The following is a 21,156-nucleotide window of genomic DNA, read 5'->3' on the forward strand; positions in this document are numbered from 1 at the left end:
CCCTGTCATATTTGCCCAATATCGTATTTCTTTCACCTCTGTAAATTTCAATGTCATACACTCATAACTCTATGAAATTTTGAAATAACTATGTTTTTAAAATGACGTAGGGCTCCCAACATTGAGGTGCCCTGGGGAGCTGCCCCTTCTGCCTTGTCCTTTTCCCGATGCTATCAAACAAACTCTCATCTCATATCAGGTAAGTACTAATACAATTTGTTTGTGGTGGTTATGGAGAGAGATGGGAGTGGAGGTTATAATCATATTCGATATAAATTACGAATTCAAAGTTATATAAAATGTATCTGATACATTGTATTATCAAAAAAACTTTCATATGATATTTCAGGATTTGGATATGTTTGAGTGGGATTTTGATATTAGAAACAAAATATTTGGACGTGTGATTTAAATAAAATTGAGATTTCCTAAGTAGGATATTCAATTAAATGTTTTGCTTAGTTATTATTAGATACATAAGCCATACACAAAAAACAAGTTTTATATTTACGTCAACTACACGTCAAGTTGACAATCCCAAAGCTTGATAAAGTTCGTGATGAAAATTTTGATTGGTTTTAAAATCTAACTCTCAGTCTTGCATTATGTTGTAATATATAAGGTCAATATTATTTTACCATGTCCGTGTATGAACTAATATATAGATATAGTCATACAGTGCCAATAATTTCAGATTGATGTCGTTGCATGGGACCATAATACAGCGTATTAATATATTATTGTTTTTTACCCTCAATCATTATTTATGTGAGAATTAATCCATTAAAATACGTATCAAGTGGATGGTCGACAAAAAAACTACCTACATAATTACAACATCAGTTCACCCTTTTAACGCGGAATCGCAATAAAACGGCCCTACCTTCGAAATTGCCCTTCTGTGTGTTTCCGTGCAGCAGTTTCGTCATATCATATCGCACGTAATTGTACGTTATTAAATTAATATTTATTATTATACTTAAAACGCCCTCGTGAAAGTGGAGGGCGTCGAATACTCACTGTATGCGGCACAAGGCACACCGGTGTATGCGTGAGTAGCGTGAAAACACCTGTTCGTGGTCCGGACACACGACAAACAATCGTTTGGGTTCTCCAGCACCGTTTTTCCGGCGTCGATGCGGCGCAAAGCCCCGGCCAGTTTTTCCACTTCGTCGATTGACTGCACCCTGGGGACCGCGGTTTTATCGTTGGCCAACGATTGTTTTTGCAATACCAGCAGTTGATCTAGAAATAATAATGTGTGTAATATAGGAAGAAAACAAGCATAGTAGTTATGTAGCCATGTAGGTATTAACTTTCTACAGTAGTTACACATTATATAATTCAGAATTATAGTATGCTATGTCCATGTATAATATGTGTATACTACATAGGGATAGGTTATAATATGTATGTCTATGTGCACTCTGTGGAGTGCAGATGGGTGCTCGGGTGTCTGATAATTTATTCTCTAGTCTCAGATCATAATATTGCCATAAAATATGTGAAAAATTACGTTTACAAAATTGATTTTTGAAAGTTATAACTTATGATGTAACATTTAAATTAGTCAAACGAAAACAATAGTTTTGAGATTTTTTTAATTACATCTATGGCATATTTAATTATATATTATGTTCATCAGTGGCGGCTCGTGGGTTTTGGTAGTGGGGGGTGCGACTTTAAATATAATAGCGGTAGTCATAGGTATAACAAATTGTCAAATTAAATATAATAAAATGAAACACAATACACATATTATTATTTTAAAATATATACATCCGACTGGACGCAGTTCGCAGTAGAAAATGAAATGAAAATAATAATTATAGCGATTAGCAACCGAGAACGCTGTTAATTTTAAAAATAAAATACCCAATATAGTAATATATTAATATTTTACTGTATGGACGACGCTACCGGTCGTCCCAATACCCGTATAATATTATAAGAACGAAGGTTAAACGTACCCGCACGCACACGATTCCGCGCAATTTAAATGTTTCATCAAAACTCGATACCTGATAGAAATAACTCATTCCATACATTTGTGATTAAAAATCATCATTGCTTTTAAAAAAATGTCTGTGCCTACATATGAGTGTTAAAAATTTGTTTTAGGTGTAGATGTATCCATGTATCATGTATGATTGCAATGTACCAACTTATAAAATATTTTTAGAAACACTCTAAATAGATTAATGTCTATTTAAATTGAGTCTCATTCTACAAAGTGTACAATAAACATTATTTAGTGTTATCTTTGACTTAAGACACAAAGGTATTTATTTACTATTTACCTATATTATATATATTATGTTTTTCTTCTACGAATTACAAAAATAAATCTTGTGTTTATACTGTCTAATGTTCATATAGTTGATACTTGGTACTTTGATAGTAGTATAATACCCATTTTGTATTTATATTTCTACTCGGCCTATACTCCATACCCGGTTAGTGTTAAAATTTTTACTCGGTCAATACTCGATACCAGGTTAGCATTAAAATGTTTACTCGGCCAATACTCGATACCCTGTTAGTACTATGAATTTTACTCGGCCAATACTCGATACCCGGTTAGTACTATGAATTTTACTCGGCCAATACTCGATACCCGGTTAGTATAACAAATTTTACTCGGCCAGTACTCGGTACCCGGTGTAATACCAGGTTTTCTACTCAGAACATCTCTAGCGTAAACCCATTATTATATCCTACGGGCTACGAGGTGTACTAATATATACCTACTTAATATGATTGTATGAATATAGTATACTTGCAAAAAATATTTTCAAAGATTTACGGATTTAAAATTAAGTTAATTATCAAAAGAGAAGTATTAATAGTAAATAATTATAGTTTATTAAATACGTTGTTTACATCTCTTATATATCTTTGAAATCAAAAACTGTAAATAGGTTCAAGCATTAAATTATGATGCTATATATAGGTATGAGCCTGCACGAGGGGTTTTGTTTGTTCCGTTTTGCAATAACCTAGGTAGCTTTATAAGTACATAAGGTATGACTGTATGAGTGTATGACATGAAACATTTACCACAGTGCGTTCCTCAGATACATACTTTCTAACAATAGGTAATTACGATATAACTGTTCATGTAATAGCAAAAATTATATAGATATAGGCACTTATGTAGTTATATAGTATATACGTATATAAATCGTTCCGATGTCAATATTATTAATATTGGACTAGGTACAACGGAAAGGCAACTTTTGCATGAAACGCTTAAAATGTTTACGCTCACTCAAATATTTTGCTTACACAGCTCAATAGACACGCAACCCACGCAGCATGTTGTGTTTAAAATTATTATGTACTAGGTACTACGTTATATGTAGTGCAACTAAAAATGTGCAATCATATTACTGTTAAAGTGGAACATTTCAGAGTGATTTATAATACATATACTTATACTACATTGGTACATAATAATATAACGGTTATTATTCGTTGCAATTTTTTTTTTTTAATGCTTCATAGACATCATTATAGTTTTATTTGATTTTTAGTTTTTACGCAATGATTAGACTCACCGTATAAATATTTTTCGAAACGCTTAAACGAAAAGGGTCCGTCGTATCTTTTCAATCCAGTAAACAGTCCTGTACTACCATACTCTTCAACCAGTCGTTTAAACTAATACTCGTTCGTCAGACTTGCCCGCTCTGATTTGTAATCGTTTTAATTCAGACAGTTGATAAAAAATTAACCGTTCCAAATTATACCTAAGAGAAAATACATTGTGTATTAAACACATTTTATCGCTGAATTTTACTTCTTTAGATTATCTAATGTTACCTATTCAGATTTGAATTAATTTTAATATTTTCTTTAAGCTCAACTTACTTTCTACTGCTCAATTGAACTGCTTTCGTTACAGACATGGTGTTTAGATCGGAAGTAGGCGCTAGACTACAATAGTTATTCAATCGAGGAATTCGGCTTTTTATTTTTTCTAAAACGAAACATGATCGTCAGAATACAATAAAATTAATATAAAATATAACGTAGGTATGTAACTATTTAAATCATTACAGTGTAAAGTCTGTGACGACTGTAACTTATATTATGTACAAATATACAGTGTACTGTAATGCACAAACGACTAATTGAGGACAACAGTTTTTATTTTTTACAAGTTATCCTGTATTTTATTGTATTCAAAAAATTCACTCGTTACTAATTTAGTGATTAGATTTATACATGCATTGAGAAATATCCTTTACAAAGAGGTTACTATACTTTTCAGGAGAAACGTACGCAAACGAAGATTTGTAAGAATACAGAAATTTAATTTTGTATATATATAAAAAAAAACCCAGAGAGAGGCGCTTTGCTATATTATTATAGTAAATTTTGAGACTATAGTCTATAGTAGGTCACTGTGTGGATGTATTAAACATTTGAATTCAATGATAAATCATCGCATACGAAAAATAACTCTGGGGGTTAGCCTCTATTTCTAAGGGTATGCTATAATTTATTTATATGACTATAAGTTATTTATTTTTTTCTATAGGTAATACGGTATGTTGAATTTATTAAATATGTTATATAATTAATTGTTATAATGTTATATCATACATTATTGTATATTCCCGTTTGTTCATATTTTTATTTTTATTTTTTTCGAATATAGTAAAAATTACTAATAAATAATGAAAAAAAAAAAGAAAGTCTTTTCAAAGTAACCACAACAACAACAACAATTATAATAATATAGGATAATTTTAAATAAAAATACGAAGGACTTACTGGAAGTCGACCGCGACGGTTTTCGCTTGCAACAATCAGGACACTCGCAAGGTCTGTCGTCTTCACGTCCTGCGTCGGGCAACACACTGAACGCGGTCGGTTCGCCGACGAAGTTTCGACTTCCGACGACGACTCCCACCCCGACATCGCCATCGCCGTCGACCGTGGCCGACAGTTGTGGCGTATCCACGCGATCCAATACTTCGACTATGGCCCTGCCGCTGTCGGGTTGGCCCTTCATCGGCGTTTTGCCTCCTTCGCGACTCGTCGACCGTTCAGCCACATTTCCTTTTTCAGTCACTGTCGCCTCACCACCTTTCTTAGCCGTCAACGTCGGCGCACCACTTTTCGTCACCGACGAACCGTCCACCGTCAAATCACCAAATTCCTGTTCTATGACAAAGGCCGCCGTCGGACCACCTTCTCTTTTGTCGTGGTTATCGTGCGACGTCTCTTCAGGTCCCGTCACCGACACCAGCGGGTGATCGATGTTGCCTTCAATTTTTGCCTTCACTGGTGCTTGACCGTCCGTTAATCGTATACCGTCATGGTTAGCGTCCACGTTTTCTGTGGTTGTTTTTGGTTTCCTGTAATGATACATAACATATTATTATATTGAAATTTCTATGATTGTAGCGCATACCGTAATCTACGTGAACACATTATTTGTTTTGAAAGACAATAATGGTTCAATACCGTAAAATGTATTAACTCGGAGCTTAGGACTTAGGGTAGAAAAAACAGAATTTGTATTTTACGCCACGACTGTGTGTATCGCACATACTTGTTATCATATATATTCAAATATTTTCTCCCTATGTTTGACACCCTATGTGGGTTCGTATTAAATAATGTACGAAATATTTATGCCTTAAATGGTGTAAACCCGATATACAGTAAAACAGAAAAAAACCGACGGATGTAATTAACTACCTATGCAATAACTTTTAAGTTTTAAGTATTCTTTTCAATTAAGATGATAACATCTTATAATGATAAACGATAATCGTTTATAATTATTAATTATATATTTATATAATATAATACCTACATATACTTCCAATATTGATTGGAACAAAAACAAAAATTATTACATGTAGTATTGTAGTTAATTAATTATATTTGTCAGTTATTTATGTTACACTCTGACATGATATATAATTTTATATCTTCCGTGCGCGGTAAAAAGGAGTTAAGTAAAATTTTCAAATATTTAGATTTTGATGTATTTTATTTCTGGTGAATAGATAATCTATTTTTTAATAAAATCAGATTAAGTCAAACACTTTTCCTCTTTAATTCATAACATCACTTGGTATTTAAGAGTTATCTTATTTTAATACGATTTATGATTTATTTGATTTGAGTCGACATATATACATTTTATCAATAAAATTACAATACTATTTATGATCATAAAAGGTTAAGTTGACCTAAATAATCGTTTCAATCTAGATATAACTGATGTATTATGGTCAATAATAATTAAGTCAATGCTTAATATTTTTGTTAATAGTGTTGTCATACCAAATTCGGTTATTTTATTGTACAATGAGTGTGATATTATCACTTTCATTTATCAGCTTGAATTATTAACAACAATGTTGATTATATAATTTTTTAACATTAAATCGAAAAAATAAATTGCACAATAAAAATATGCATATATTATTAAATTGAATGAAGGCCATAGCCCATATCAGTAAAATTATTATAAAATATAAGTAGGTAATTATAAGATTATGATTCTAAGTCAATAATAGTAACAATAATGTAGGTAATAAGGAATTAACTATTAAGTCTTGATCAAAATGGATTAAGTAGAATAACTTATGACTGGGGGGTTAAGTCACTAAAATTATATAACAAAATATTTTTGATAGTTTATATTAATTAAATTGTATAATATTCCAATATCCACCTACTCTAAAACAATAAATCATAAAAAATCATAATTATGTTAAAATCTCTATTAACAACGAATTTTTAAATATTTGGATACTTAACCATACTCATAATTTGATTTTTTGACGTAACCCCTTTTGCCCGATTACATAATATATATTGTATATATTATATGATTTGGACATACAGTTATTATATAAGTATAGATTCATCTATAGGTACCTCCTGCCTCCTACCTATAACCTATATAAACTAAGAGCTGGGTTTTTAAAGCTTGGTAAAATTACCCAACTAGGTTTGTTTATCTGTAATATCAAATTAAATTTAAAAATTGTCCCTAGTAAATGTCTTTAACAATTATGTGGTAGGTACTAGGGAGATATCGACATTTTACCTATACGCAACTTTATATTATATGGCCCACACAAAAACAAATTTTTGTTACATCGAATGCTGTGAAAGAAATGAAACTTTTAAGGTACAGTTTCCTTGAAGCGTTAAACAGTGGAACAGCAGGGAAAAAGTACATTTAATTCAGGGTTGTTATGTTTGAAAAACAACTTGTTTTAAACATGTTTAAAAGATAAATTTCAAATATTTGTTTTAAACGTTTTGTTATATGTTTAAATAAGTGTAAAATCTAAGTGAGTATTGTGGTTTTTTTTTTCAAACTGTATTTCTTGTTTTAAACTATTTTTTTCTGTTTAAAACAATAAAAATACACCAACTACGACCTTCATACAGTGAATGGTGTATTTTGGGACTATTTTTGGAATGTGTCCTAACAATATTTGACATACCTACTTTGTTTTCTCTTTAAAATCTAATAGCTAATTTTAACATAGTGTATTCTGTGTATTGTTAAAATTAGCGTAATGAATTCTGCTGCATATTGAAAAAATAATTCATACGTCATATTTGCTTCACATTAAAATCTTATGTTTGTTTCAAATTTAAAAATGATAATGTTTTGTGTTATTTACCTATTGTACCTATAATTATAGTATATAGTATAATATTCATTCACCTTGTTTTATAATCGTGTTTATAATTTGTATTGCTTAAAATGTCATTTGCCTCTAATTTGGTTCTAATCTAACTCGGGGGGGGGGGGGGGGGGGGGGGGGGTTAACTTTCCTGGACACCCCCAAAACACGACAATGCATAGCGCATATATAATATAGAAAATGCGTTGGAGTAAAAAAACATTTTTAAACAGATAAAAACTCACACTCCGTCCCGGTCGAGTTCGCCGGGAGCTGAGTTTGCTCCGATGGGTTTATCGCTACCACCGCCGCCGACCTCTACGGACGTCGCTTTACCTGCGATTCCGTCCGTGCGTAATTCTTGTTGGTCGTCGGCGGCAGTATTTGCTTTGGATGTCACCTTATCACGTCGCCGACGTCCGCCGCCGCTACCACCTCGAGTCGCTATCCTGTTGCCACGGCGCCTGTTCCTGTGCAGTCGTCTGCTGCTACCACAATGATCGGCCGCCGCCGCCGCAGCCGAACCGTTTGTCTGTTCTTCGACGCCGCCACCACCACCGTCTGCACAGTCATCGTCACCGTCATCTGCAACGTCATCTTCGTCGTCGTCCTCGTCGTCCTCGTCGTCGTCATCATAGTGGTCGTCGTCGTCGTAATTATCGTAGTCGAAGTCGTTGTCGCCATCACCGCCGTAACACATATCGTTTTCGCTGAAACATTCCTTCGGCTCGTTGGCAACGCCGGTCGCCTTTTTCCGATGAGCTTTCGGTAACGTACCACCTCCACCGCCGCACGACTTTCTGTCATCACGCGACTTGCCGACTGTTTTCGTCAACACGTTTGCCCTTATGTGCACCTGTGTAGATTATAAAACATACTGTGTATACAACGTATATATATATATATAGGTGCGGAGGTGTGAGAAGGACTCGAGCAGTTTGGAAATCAATCACACATTTGCACCGATAACTGCTCAGTGCTCTGCAGATGGAGCTCATTGAAAATAATCGATTTACAGGCGAATCAATCGTTTGCTGTGGAATGACTAATACGTGTATCAGCTGTTTTCAACCGACCCCATCATCAGTCATCACTGCAATGTACTCGATGTAGTTATAACCTATATTAGGTCAAAGGCCATAGTTGGGAAATGACTTAAATACCCAAATCAGCTTTTTATGTAGGAACATTTTGTGAAAATACGAAATTTGTACTAACATTTTCATTTCTGACCGGTCAATGACATAAATTCCAAGGATTTATGGTCAAAGATGATAAGATGATACGCAGTATAATATAAGATTTAATAACTGATACCAATTACCATTTGTTTGTGTGTTTCTATATTGACATTATATTTTCAAAAAAAAATTTTCATTTTTTTATTGTTTGTCTTTACACTTTCTAAAACTACTCTGAATTTTCAATTTTCTATCAGAAAAGATGCTGATTTCGAAAATTAGAGCATTTGTATCACCCAAAATGTTGCTCCGCTCAGAATATAATATGTAAGAAGTTATTAATGATTTATTATGTAGTGGTAGAAATCGATCAATTATTAGTCATTATTATAGTCAGACAGTCAGTAGACATTTTCTACAAGCATTTTCAATGTACATTTAAAGGCACACTTGGAAGTATCGCTTGCTTAACAAACATGCAGATGGTCTCATTTTAGACTTGGACACTCGCAGATCATTATCGTTGCTGCGCTATTTACAACGCGCGTCACATGGCGACATGCACATTCCATGACATCGGGTTGATATTGATTTTCTCTATCTTATTCAGTGGCACCGAAGTTATTAAAATGTGGTCAGACAGTTTTAAAACTTCACGGCCTCAATATCTTTATTATTTAACAATATATATATAAAGCCATAGATGTACCCTAATATACATTTACTCATGATCATGAGTTAAATACACTCGGGTTCGTAATAAAATTATGATGTATATAAAATGTGGTCTGACGTTAACATGGACTTCGACGCCACTGATCTTATTATAAGCATATACGTGAGTATTTAATAATAACTAAATTAATGAACACGACTGCTAAGCGTGCTTATATATTTTGTGCTGTGCACCTGTACCACAACACGAGAATTTTCTTACGTTACAAAGTTTTTATTTCTTTTAACAAGCTTAACTTTCTAAGGAGTGATTTCAACACTATTAATAGTAATAGACAATTTTACTTACTTGAACTACACGACCTTTTGATGTTTTATTAGGTTTCGGGCTCTCAGCTTTTCGAGAATTGAGTTGTTTTTTCCGACCACCGCCGTTACGATATTTACGGCTAATTGAATCAGATGAATATGAATTTCTTCGAGATTCAATTCTAAAAAATAAATATTCAGTAGGACACGAATAGTAGGAACTTCATTAAAGCTTGAGAATAATTGATTTTTATGTATTTTTATATAAACCTAGTATATATATGTATGTACCTACATAATATACACATTTTATGACGTGTTCGCTAACCACAAAGCGTATAAATGTTGGTACCTAATATATAATTAATTAAGTTACAAGATAAAAAAAAATTGCTCAACTTAACACTATTAACTTTAATAGCCGAATTGAGGTTTCAATTATATAAAAATACATAGTGTAACAAATGTTACTAACTAAATATCGTCTGTTCTTATCAATATTTAAAATTTATTTTAACACCTACATAAATTCTAATAACTATAAGAATTAAACATAAAAAAATGATTGGATAAGAGTTACTTTATAATATTATAATTTAGTTAATCTTCCAGTTATTTCTGTAACACTCTATTTAGCTATTATGTCTAATTAAGTAAATATTATACAACCAACCTTTTAGTCTTAACACGTACAGTAGATTGTTGTTTAGACAATGTTTTATTTAACTTGCTAGCTGGTTTACCACCAAAAAGATTTAAAAACTTCGCTAAATGTCTATTGTTTTTACGTAGAGCTACATCAAGTGGTGTCATTCGTTCTCCTTTGATTTTCATTACTGGGTTAATTGATGCTCCATTATCTAAGATAATCTATATAAATTATTATAGATTAAATTAGATGTTTCAATGAATAATTATATACTATAAAGGAAACTAACTACAAACTGCTTATGTTAAACTTAGAATCAAAATAATATGTTCATTTTGAAAAAAAACATCGGACTTTATACATTAATACATTATAAGTACTGTATAGATGAAGGTGGTTTTTAAAATTAACCAACGATTATTATTTTGGACAACATCTTTCTACGTCAGTCGTTTAAAATTTGGTTTAAGTGAGTGTCTTAGTACTGACATGTTCTGTAAATTTTAACCATTTTTTAAATTTTTACCACATAGTATAGAGCACATATTTGCCTTACCGGATACGAATTATACCAGTAGTATGCAACCTAAAGATCCCAAACATTTAATAAGAAGTCAACAAAAATTTAACATTAAATGATAACGTTTATTGTTTTATTGGATTTGTTGAAAAAATAGTAATATTTGATATACTAAAGAAGTAAATCAAAATTTAAGTTTAAAAATAAGCGATGAACTAATTAAGATTTTCTCTGATGAAAATCTAGATAATACATTTCAAGAAACTAAGTAACTATGATAAATGTTGGACCTACATTAAATCTGAATCATCCAGAAATATCAAAATAAGCAATATCATCTTTACTTTCATTCGCCATTCAGTTAACTAAATGTTCAGATTTTCTGCACTATGGTTATTATAAAAACCAAATATCTGCCAAGATTGAATGTTCAAGGCAATTATAAGCACAGTTAAAAATATTATACCTAACATAGAAACTATTATATCAAATATTCAAAAATAGGTCAATCCCTAAAGTTTAAATTTGTCATTTTATTATTTTAAAATTAAAATTATTATGTATATAACATATTCTGTAGTTTTATTAAACTTAAATTTATTAAATGTATTTGTATAATTGATAACTAATAAGTCATGAGTCATGACTTATGATTCATGAATTTCCGGAAAATAATTTAGGTGGCGAATTTTGATATTTATAAATATAAGTTCAAAACATTGTATTTAATATGCGGCATGTTAAAACGAAATATTATAATATAATATAATATAATATAATAGGAATATTCAATATGGCGCAATAGTTAATAGTCGAACATTTAAAAATGTTATTCTTTGACTCAGTTATGTACCTATATTGCCTATACATAACGCCGTGTAACTATAAATATATTATTTTATATTATAAACTGAAAAAGTTCAGCAATAGTACTGTTTATTTATTTGTTAATAACTAAATTGAGTAGGTACTTAAAGATTGTTGCATTATTTTAATGTAATATAACACAAACTGCAGTTTACTCTTATTCAAGCCACTATATATTAATGTTTAAACACAGACCATATAACAACGAAATACAAATTTTTCTTTTTTAGATCTCTCGCACAATATAATCTCTCGTGTGTCCTTCCGGATATTGGATATTGTTCCCGATGTATAGATATAGATATTAGTACGCAGTGATACAATATATTATAAACATTTACTTTATTTATTATTACTATTTTTAACTTACAATTAAAATTACTCTAATTTTTAATGAGTATTAATCAATAATTTATAAGAAATATAAATTATAATACATAAATAAAAACGCATAGTATTTACCTACTATTATATAAATACGTTAATATAAATAATTAGTCTACCTTACTCATTTCCAAATTGTTGTTAAGAGCAGCGATATGCAATGGTCGTTTACCGTCGTCATCATAATAATCTACGGACTCAGGACGCATTGATATCAACCAAAGGACTAACTCCTTGCGACCCGACCTCATAGCATCGTGTAATGGATAACCACCCTTTGAGTTTCGCAACCATAAATTGGCACCGTGTTCAGCTAAAAGTCGGACCGTTTCCAATTGACCTTTAAATGCACCGCAATGGGCTGGCCTTAAACGTACAAATATAAACAATTCCAATAATAATAATTACCATACGTCGGTTAGTTAGTTATAATGACATCTGACATAAGAGTAAGTCTCTAATTAAAGCTAAATATTAATGTAACAGAGTATCAGTGAATTGAAAAGTAATTTTTCGAGTCTGCAAATTAATAGGTCTACCCCCTCCCCACCATGAATTGATGTTCGGGACAGCCCTGTGTGAAGGAGTTCGTATTACAATTACACCCCTTGAAAACAGTAAATCGTCGTTGTACAGTGTAAACCCTCCTAAAGAAATATACTATCTTGTGTACATAAAAAACAAATCTTTTTATATGTTGAATAAATTTTAATATCGCGGTTAGATATACAAGTTACAGACACCATAACGATTGAGATTTTTAACGCCTTTATATACAGAACTGCAGTATGTATACTATTGAATAGTCTTATCGTTGTTTATTTAAAAACATTTTAAAAAACTACTTTTCCATTTCGCATTATTAGCGCATACACTGCAATATAGTGATCGTCTTACGTTCTTCCTTTGCCGTCCTGTCGATCGGGATTAGCTCCATGTTCCAATAGCATCTCAGTCGCATCCGCGTGGCCTAATGTCACGGCGTAGAACAGAGCCGAACAACTGTTGCTATCCACCGCGTCGACTTCGCATCCACACAACGTCAAAAGTCCGTCTACGCATTCCACATGTCCTCGACTGGCTGCACAGTGCAACGCTATTCGATAACGACGACATTTGATTATTGTTTACGAAATGCATTTATCATGATCAATCGCAGCGGGCGACGATCGCAAATCGATGATTATATATAAAAATAATGTCAATATAATGGATCGTCGTATTGGTATTATATTATAAATTTATGGCCTTATAGATCATTAGATCAATGATTATAAATGCCACCTGCTAGTGTACCACTTCACACCTGCAGTGTAGCTGAATTTAAACTTGTACATTAACTGAAGCGATTGCTTTGTACAATAATTTTAGTCATTATATATTGGGTCATAAGTCAATAATGATGACTATAACTTTTGTCAGTTGAGTTCATGGTAATATTAATTGCATGATGAGGTCGACGCCAACTACCCATGGGTAGGTACTATACCATTGATTATATGATATGCACGTTGCACATGCATAGATATTATTATTATACGTATATTTTAAAATTTAAAGTAACCCCAACAATATTTAACACCCCAATTTTCAAGCCTCCGACTTTCTGTTCCGATTTGTAAGCAGTTACCTGTCAGTCCGTCTTTGTCATGCGATTCGACGTTTGCTCCACCGTTCACCAAAGTTATGATAGCATCCGCACTACCTGAACAAATTATATTAAAACCATTTAATGTAATAATTTAAAACCATAAGAGTTTCTGCATATTGTACATAATAAAAAAGACCAAACAATAAATTATAAAATAAGCAAAGTATAAAAAATACTTCATGTTTTCTTAGTAATAAACGGATATTTCGAATTTGTTCGTTAATACTATTTACTCGAATTTATTGAATAGTCACAATATATTATATATATTATATAGCTAGTGCGCTACCTATGTTATACATATTATTATACGCAATTGTTGTATATCTTCCAAAATCTTCCAACAACCATTCAAACATTCAGGGAATCATCGATTATTTCTAATAAATAAAAAAATACCTATATAATATATACCTAGGTATAAAGTTATTACATAATATATAGATTTCGAGTTCAAATAATATTATTATAATGAGAGGGTATTGATTATCGATATTATATAGGTCATAGCCCATAGGTGATCGATACATGGTATAATATATATTGCAATGGCGTCATTAAATGTTAATTATAACTTATAACCCCTCTCTCCTCTAAAATTTGTTTTTGTGTAGAGTATATGCACCTGGCCATTCCTGCGGTACGTTGAACTGGCGAGATATAACGATTAGCGACTATCGTTAATATATTATACAATTCGAAATGCAAAAATAAAATTGTACAATAATTACAGAATCATTTTTTTAATACAGTTGAGAAAAATATTAAATAATACCTACACAAAATATTTTTATTAAAACGTGTTTACTTCGAGGAGACGTGGCCAGACCAGTGAATCCCAAATGTCCTGACGTTTGGCTCAGTATTTCTTTCCAACCCAGCTTTTAAAAACTTATTATAGACGTGGACAAATGCCTCCCCCCCCAAAAAAAAATGACGACGCCACTTATATATTATGCTTAGGCGATGGTCGTAAATCGTTTATACCCGCGCTGGCCGCCCACAAAATCGGTTGGCGTCCGTGTTTGTCGGCCACGTGGACGTCAGCGCCGAACGACAGTAACAGCTGCAACACGCGGACACCGGTGTTCCGTGCGTCGCCCGAACGACACGCTCCGTTGCCGCACATCTGAGCGGCGTAATGGACGGCGTATCCGCCGTGCACGTCGGCCGAACTGGTTGTGCCGCCGTGGCTGAGCACCAACTCGAGAGCATCCACGTCTGCGCACACTGCGAACATAATATAGACACGGACAAATGAGACAATCCGTCAGCGGAAACAATCATATTACATATTCTATGCAACAGGTTATAGATGAATAATGTATACGAAGTTTTTTTACGATTGAATATCCAATTTCGTAAAAAATGTTAACTTAAAAAACGTATAAAAAATTACTAATATGTATTTTCAATATTTTTAACTACCATAAATCGATTGTGTTGAAAACTACTGTTGCGTAAATATCCCCGTTTCCCGTTGTTAATTTTTTCGGAATATTAAGAAAAGTACTGGGAATTTTCTACATACGATTTCTAAAACGAACCTATACTTAGGTGTCAGACAACATTTTCTACCAAAATAACCACTCTCAATACTGAAGTTTGAAGCATTTTTTCTTCTTTAAAAAGTGTCGTTACACAAAAAAAAACTCATTGTTAAAACAACTGGATTTTCTGGATTGATATTATTTCATGCAACAATTTAATTTAGTTTATATGGCTTATAAGTCATAAGTCGATATAATTATGATGGCATTTAAATAAAAACTATATTGAATTTTTTTTTAACAAGTTAAATGTTCATAATATATTAAGAATAATCTAAACTGTTAAAAATAAAATGATAGAATCTAATGCATGAAACATTTGTTAGACTAAACCTATTTGTAATGTGAAGGGTTGGGTATAATACATACGGAAAATGTAGAATTCATAGGAAATATTTTTAAATATTCATTTGAAACATTAACAAACTTGTGGTAGATATACCTATATGTAACAGTAAATTACTATGTAGATATATTTTTTAATGACCCTCCCCAAGATGATACACCACGCAATGTTATAAATAATTTAAAAGTTATTGATTTTAAGCTGACCGTAAAATAAATATTTATATTTATCAGTGACCCAGTAACAAGGAAGTCAAAAAATGCATCAGACGCAGTAGATGTCGTGAGTACCTCGTCATTGAGTAGGTCACTGTAATGGATGAGTTAAAATTGAATTCAATGATATAAATCATTGCATACGAAAAACGATTCTAACTTCTAAGCGGAAACGGACTGTCAGCTCATATTTGATTATACACTTTATATTTCTATTATAGTAATTTATTTTTCTATTAGTATAATACAATTAATATACAATAGGTCGAAGTAATTTTTACCAAAATCAAATCGTTCCTGTTAACATAATATTATAATATATTATAATATTATTTAATTTAATATTACTAAATACCTGCTATTACCTATAAACTTAAAAGTAAATACTAACGTACCACGTAGACTTTCATGATTAGGTGCATGGTATAAATAGCTTAAAATGAATCTATAAAATTATATTATGTCAAGTAAATAATAATATAGGTAGACATAGTGGTGAAAAGTTTAAAGTCCCCCACTAATAATTTTAACATAATTCAACATTTGAACTTCAAACGTAAATACTAATGTACATTTTTAATGAACAATTCAGGTCTCCAAAACCATACATTTTTGAATTACAACAAAAATACAACATTTTATCCAAAAATGATTTAGAGCTTATAGTGGTTAAAATAGATTACCGTTCTTACCTAATTTTTTTTGTTCTCCCGGATTGTTTTGAGAATTACATTTTATTTTTGACCCGCAAACGTACCATATAGATCTCAATGATCTCATTTTCTACCATTTACCAACCTTAAAGTTGAGATTCAAAGCATTTATTACTCCGCCCATAATTTAAAAGTTAATATCACATTGAAAAATCTCAAAAATGAGTACAATATATTTATATATATATATATTTAAATTGCATTTTATTTTGCTATTTTGTGTCACATTCACCAAACAAATTTTTAGCTTAATAGCTTAATAGCTCTGTTACATTACTGACGTAAACTAAGTAATCGAAAGAAAGGTCTATAATATATGCTTTAACTTGCCATAAATTATCAATAGACAATAATTATTATTTTACAAAACTTTTATATTGTTTAATATAATACATTTGAATAAATAGAAACTTGTTCATAGCTAAACCATTATTGTATTTATATTGTGTATATGTTACAAAATTGTTGCTAACGTGTGACTCATTTCATATATTCATAATATATATACCTATTATAATGTCATATATTTTAATAAGTTAATTTATTATGTACTTACACCTGTTTACCGTTTACGGCACGACGCCGACTTTTTTTATACGAGATAATTTATAAACATGATAAAATAAAATAATTCAAGAAATATATCAAAATCTATAATCATATAATTATTATTATAATTGCGTCGTTATTATGATAAACTTTTAATTTTCAATGTTCTTACCCGCATTATACACTTATCGATACGCAGCTTGAAAATTTTTCTGTTCCCCCATTCCCTATAATATAGAACATATTGATTTCGGAACAAATTATTAATTGTTATACCTATATTTAAAAAAAGGTATATATTATTATGGTTCTATTGTATTTTGAATAAAAACTTATGGAGAATGACTACCTACCTATGAAAGTTTTTTTTTTCATAGTCACGCGATCTTCTATAAAACAATTCCAGTTATTTAAGTTATGTAGCTTAGAATAATAATATATTAAAATTATATTTCCCTATACCTTATTGTGATCGATTTATTATTATTTATTAGTAATATATTATTTTGCATACTGATGTTTTTTTTATTTCATAGACATATTATGTACCTAAGTATTAAAGTCAATAGTCATACTGAAACATTATAAAAACAAATTTAATTCAAACTTATACATTTAATATACCAAAGGTGTTATGTAATATATTATATATAATATACACGGTATACTTAGCAAAGAATATAAATAGCATCACTCATTAGTCAGCTATTCCAGACATTTATTTAATATGTATGTACAATCAGAGACATTTATAAATTTACCACTTAAAAAAAAGTGTCACTAAAAACTATAAGGATGAAAAAAAATTGCAAGAACAACAAACACTCAAAATTTCATATACCTATATAATTATATGTGACATTTCAAATCTTCAGGTTCCTTGGTCATAAAATAATTTTGTATAATTTAAGAGCCTTACAGAAATGACAAGGGAATTTTTTCATATTTTTTCTATGGCTAATTTCTTATAAAATAAACTGCACCACTTATATTTTCTGATCATCAATTTTAATATCCTATTGTTATTATAATATTAAAAAAGGTGGAAACCACTCTGCTCTACAGTGGGTTACAACAAGCTCATCACTGTAATGGATGGTCTTAAATTTGAATTCAATATAATATAATATCATTGTGACATTGTATACGAAAAATGGTTCTGAGCGGAGACGGTTTGTAATAATATTATAATAATATTAAGTTACAATAAAATAACTAAGATCATTCTTTGTTTAAATATCTATTATCTAATTTCATTTAAATTTGGACTTAAAATAGTAATAAAAATAAACTGTGTTTATATATTTTTTTGGATTTTGTGTATGTACGAACTGCTTGTGAGGGACCTTGTTTTAAATTTTCAATCCTTAGCTATAAAACTGAAAATTGTATACATTTGTAACTATACAAAATAATTTGCTAATTTTGAGATTTTGACGAATTTTGTAAAATTTTAAATTTAGTTTTTTAACTTGTTATTATAACAACTTACGAGGAACCTTGTATTACATTTTTAATCTTTTTGGCCCAAAAAAAAAAAGTTATTAGCATTTATAGAAAAAAAATATAACGTTCAACGTCTATAAGTAGCTCAAAACGATTCAAAATATTTTGTAAATATAGTATAATTTATGTAAAATGATAAAATAAACGTTCGGTGAAAAATGTCAAATATTTAAATTTTAAGGTCATTCATTTTTGAATTACAAGAAAATAAGAAAATCGTTTTTCCCGTCACTTTTGATAACTGCTGAGAAATTTCCAATTTGATCTCTTAAAAGTACCAACTATAAACACTTTCCCGTCAAAAAAGATGCTGAAATTGAAAATCTACTAGAGAAAATGTTTACAAGCAGAAAAATAACACACACGTCTATATACATCACTAGAGTCCTACTAAGGAATTTTGGGGCCTTGGCTAACTTTTTGGAGGGCCCCTTTGATTTAAAATATAAATTCATTTTTTGCTTTGTTGTTTTTTATAATCAATTTATATTTTAAAATTATAAATAAATTATACCATATGTCAATAAGTAATTGTATTATTTAATCTTGATAAATATAAATAAATCATATATGACTATATTAGTATATTACAGTAATATATTATGTGCCCTAATTTTGTCAGCCCCCCCCCCCCCCCCTAAGTAGGGCTCTGCACATCACAATACTATTTATTTTAGGCTAATCTAACGAAATACCTACTATACAGCTATTGGCTGTAATTACGAATGATTATAGGTTATAATAGTCAATACATATCTATATATTTAGGTATTATAACTAGGTAGATATATTATATTTATGTACCTACCTAACAATACTAAAAACTAGTAAAAAGTGCCTACCGATACAATTTCTCGTTATTTAATTATGTTTTACAATCAACATTACATATAGGTAATCTCAAATAAGTCAAACATCATAAGTCATAACTAATAACTGTTAGTTGATGTGCGTTTAAGATACCATAATTATATACCTGTCGCCCAATGTACAGTCGAGTGACCTTCAGCATCTCGCTTATTTGGGTCCGCCTGGCCGGACACGAGCAGGAATCGAACTAACGGCAAATTCCCAGCGATTACAGCCAAATGTAGAGCCGTGTGACCATCGTCGTCGGGTATATCCACTATTGATGGATCGGCTTCTAGGAGAAGCTTAGCGCAGTCTGCATCGTCCTCGTCGTTTTCGGCACAGTAATGCAACGCAGTCTTAAAAACACCATCCCGTTCTACCACTGTCAATGGCTGTTCAAAAAAAAATAGAGTTAAATTATTAAAATAAGACATAACGCGATAATAAGAGAATATTATTCTATTGAGTTAAATCAAATCATTTCACAGTCAACAGTTTTAGCTACATTTAAACACATATTTTAATAAATTTTATTTTAATTGCATATGATTGTTGTTTGTTACATAATTTTTGTTATGTAATACAATAATAGTTATTATTTACTTTTTCTTCTAGGATTAGTTTGACTTGTTCGGATCGTCCGTACATACATGCTTTCATTAAAGGCGTTAGACATTTGTCATTGAAAACGTGTGATGGCGACCCATCGAAATATACTCGTTTTCGAAATTCAGTTGTAGTGGTGGTCCTTAATGTAGTCATTATTAAATCGTATTATATCCAACCTAAAACAGATGTTTGTTTACATTTAAAAATATAGCCAATATAACTGTATACTAGACTTTAAGATATAATTATAATTTTTATAAACATGGACGATCATGTAATTATTATTGTGTACCTAATACCTGCTCACGGAAAAAAAAATTACTATAATATTATAGTTAAACAAATTATAGTAAATAATATAACTATTTAACTATTTAATAGGTAAAATAACTAAAATGATTTACTTATTATTACTATATAAATATAAGTATAGTTATTAGTAATGGTTAAGTTTACTATATTTTATAGTTAATGCAGTTTTTAATGTTTGAATTAACTTAAAAATTTAGTTAATATAGCCGATTTCAATTCGAATAACTATAATAACTTGACTATAATATTTTAGTAAATCTGATAGCAATTATAATGTACAGTCAATCCTACTAATTTTATAGTACAAACAACTGTTTTATTTTTTCCGTGTTTTTAGTATTTTAATGTCTAATCTAGGGCCGGATTACGGTCATAATATGAGGGGGGCTATATACCTTTGGTAAGGCCCTTTTACCAGAAACAATTTTTTTTTAATAGGTACAGATTTAGTGATTTATATTCAATATTAATTCAAAATATATATTTTAGTATTGTAACAATCGACAAAGTATCACTTTACATTTATTAGTCAACGATTATATAGTTATATTAAATACTTTTTATTGCAAACATAGAATACAATATTAAACACAAT

The 21,156-nt window shown here is 30.7% G+C and overlaps 1 protein-coding gene across 1 annotated transcript in view; it reads right to left on the reverse strand.

The window, feature by feature from the left end:
• The window catches only part of LOC132934999 (uncharacterized), a 33,819-nt gene that overhangs the window by 4,082 nt on the left and 8,581 nt on the right, over positions 1-21,156 (reverse strand). The window contains 14 exon segments of the mRNA XM_061001432.1: positions 1,021-1,245; positions 3,561-3,660; positions 3,662-3,752; positions 3,874-3,982; positions 4,783-5,369; positions 7,919-8,529; positions 9,879-10,020; positions 10,512-10,708; positions 12,378-12,624; positions 13,156-13,354; positions 13,889-13,963; positions 14,897-15,139; positions 19,765-20,032; positions 20,244-20,425. Coding sequence (XP_060857415.1) covers positions 1,021-1,245; positions 3,561-3,660; positions 3,662-3,752; positions 3,874-3,982; positions 4,783-5,369; positions 7,919-8,529; positions 9,879-10,020; positions 10,512-10,708; positions 12,378-12,624; positions 13,156-13,354; positions 13,889-13,963; positions 14,897-15,139; positions 19,765-20,032; positions 20,244-20,402 — 3,253 coding nt within the window. The 5' untranslated portion in view covers positions 20,403-20,425.

The sequence above is a fragment of the Metopolophium dirhodum genome, chromosome 1 (assembly GCF_019925205.1).
Source record: "Metopolophium dirhodum isolate CAU chromosome 1, ASM1992520v1, whole genome shotgun sequence".
In the NCBI taxonomy this organism is placed as follows: Eukaryota; Metazoa; Arthropoda; class Insecta; order Hemiptera; family Aphididae; genus Metopolophium; species Metopolophium dirhodum.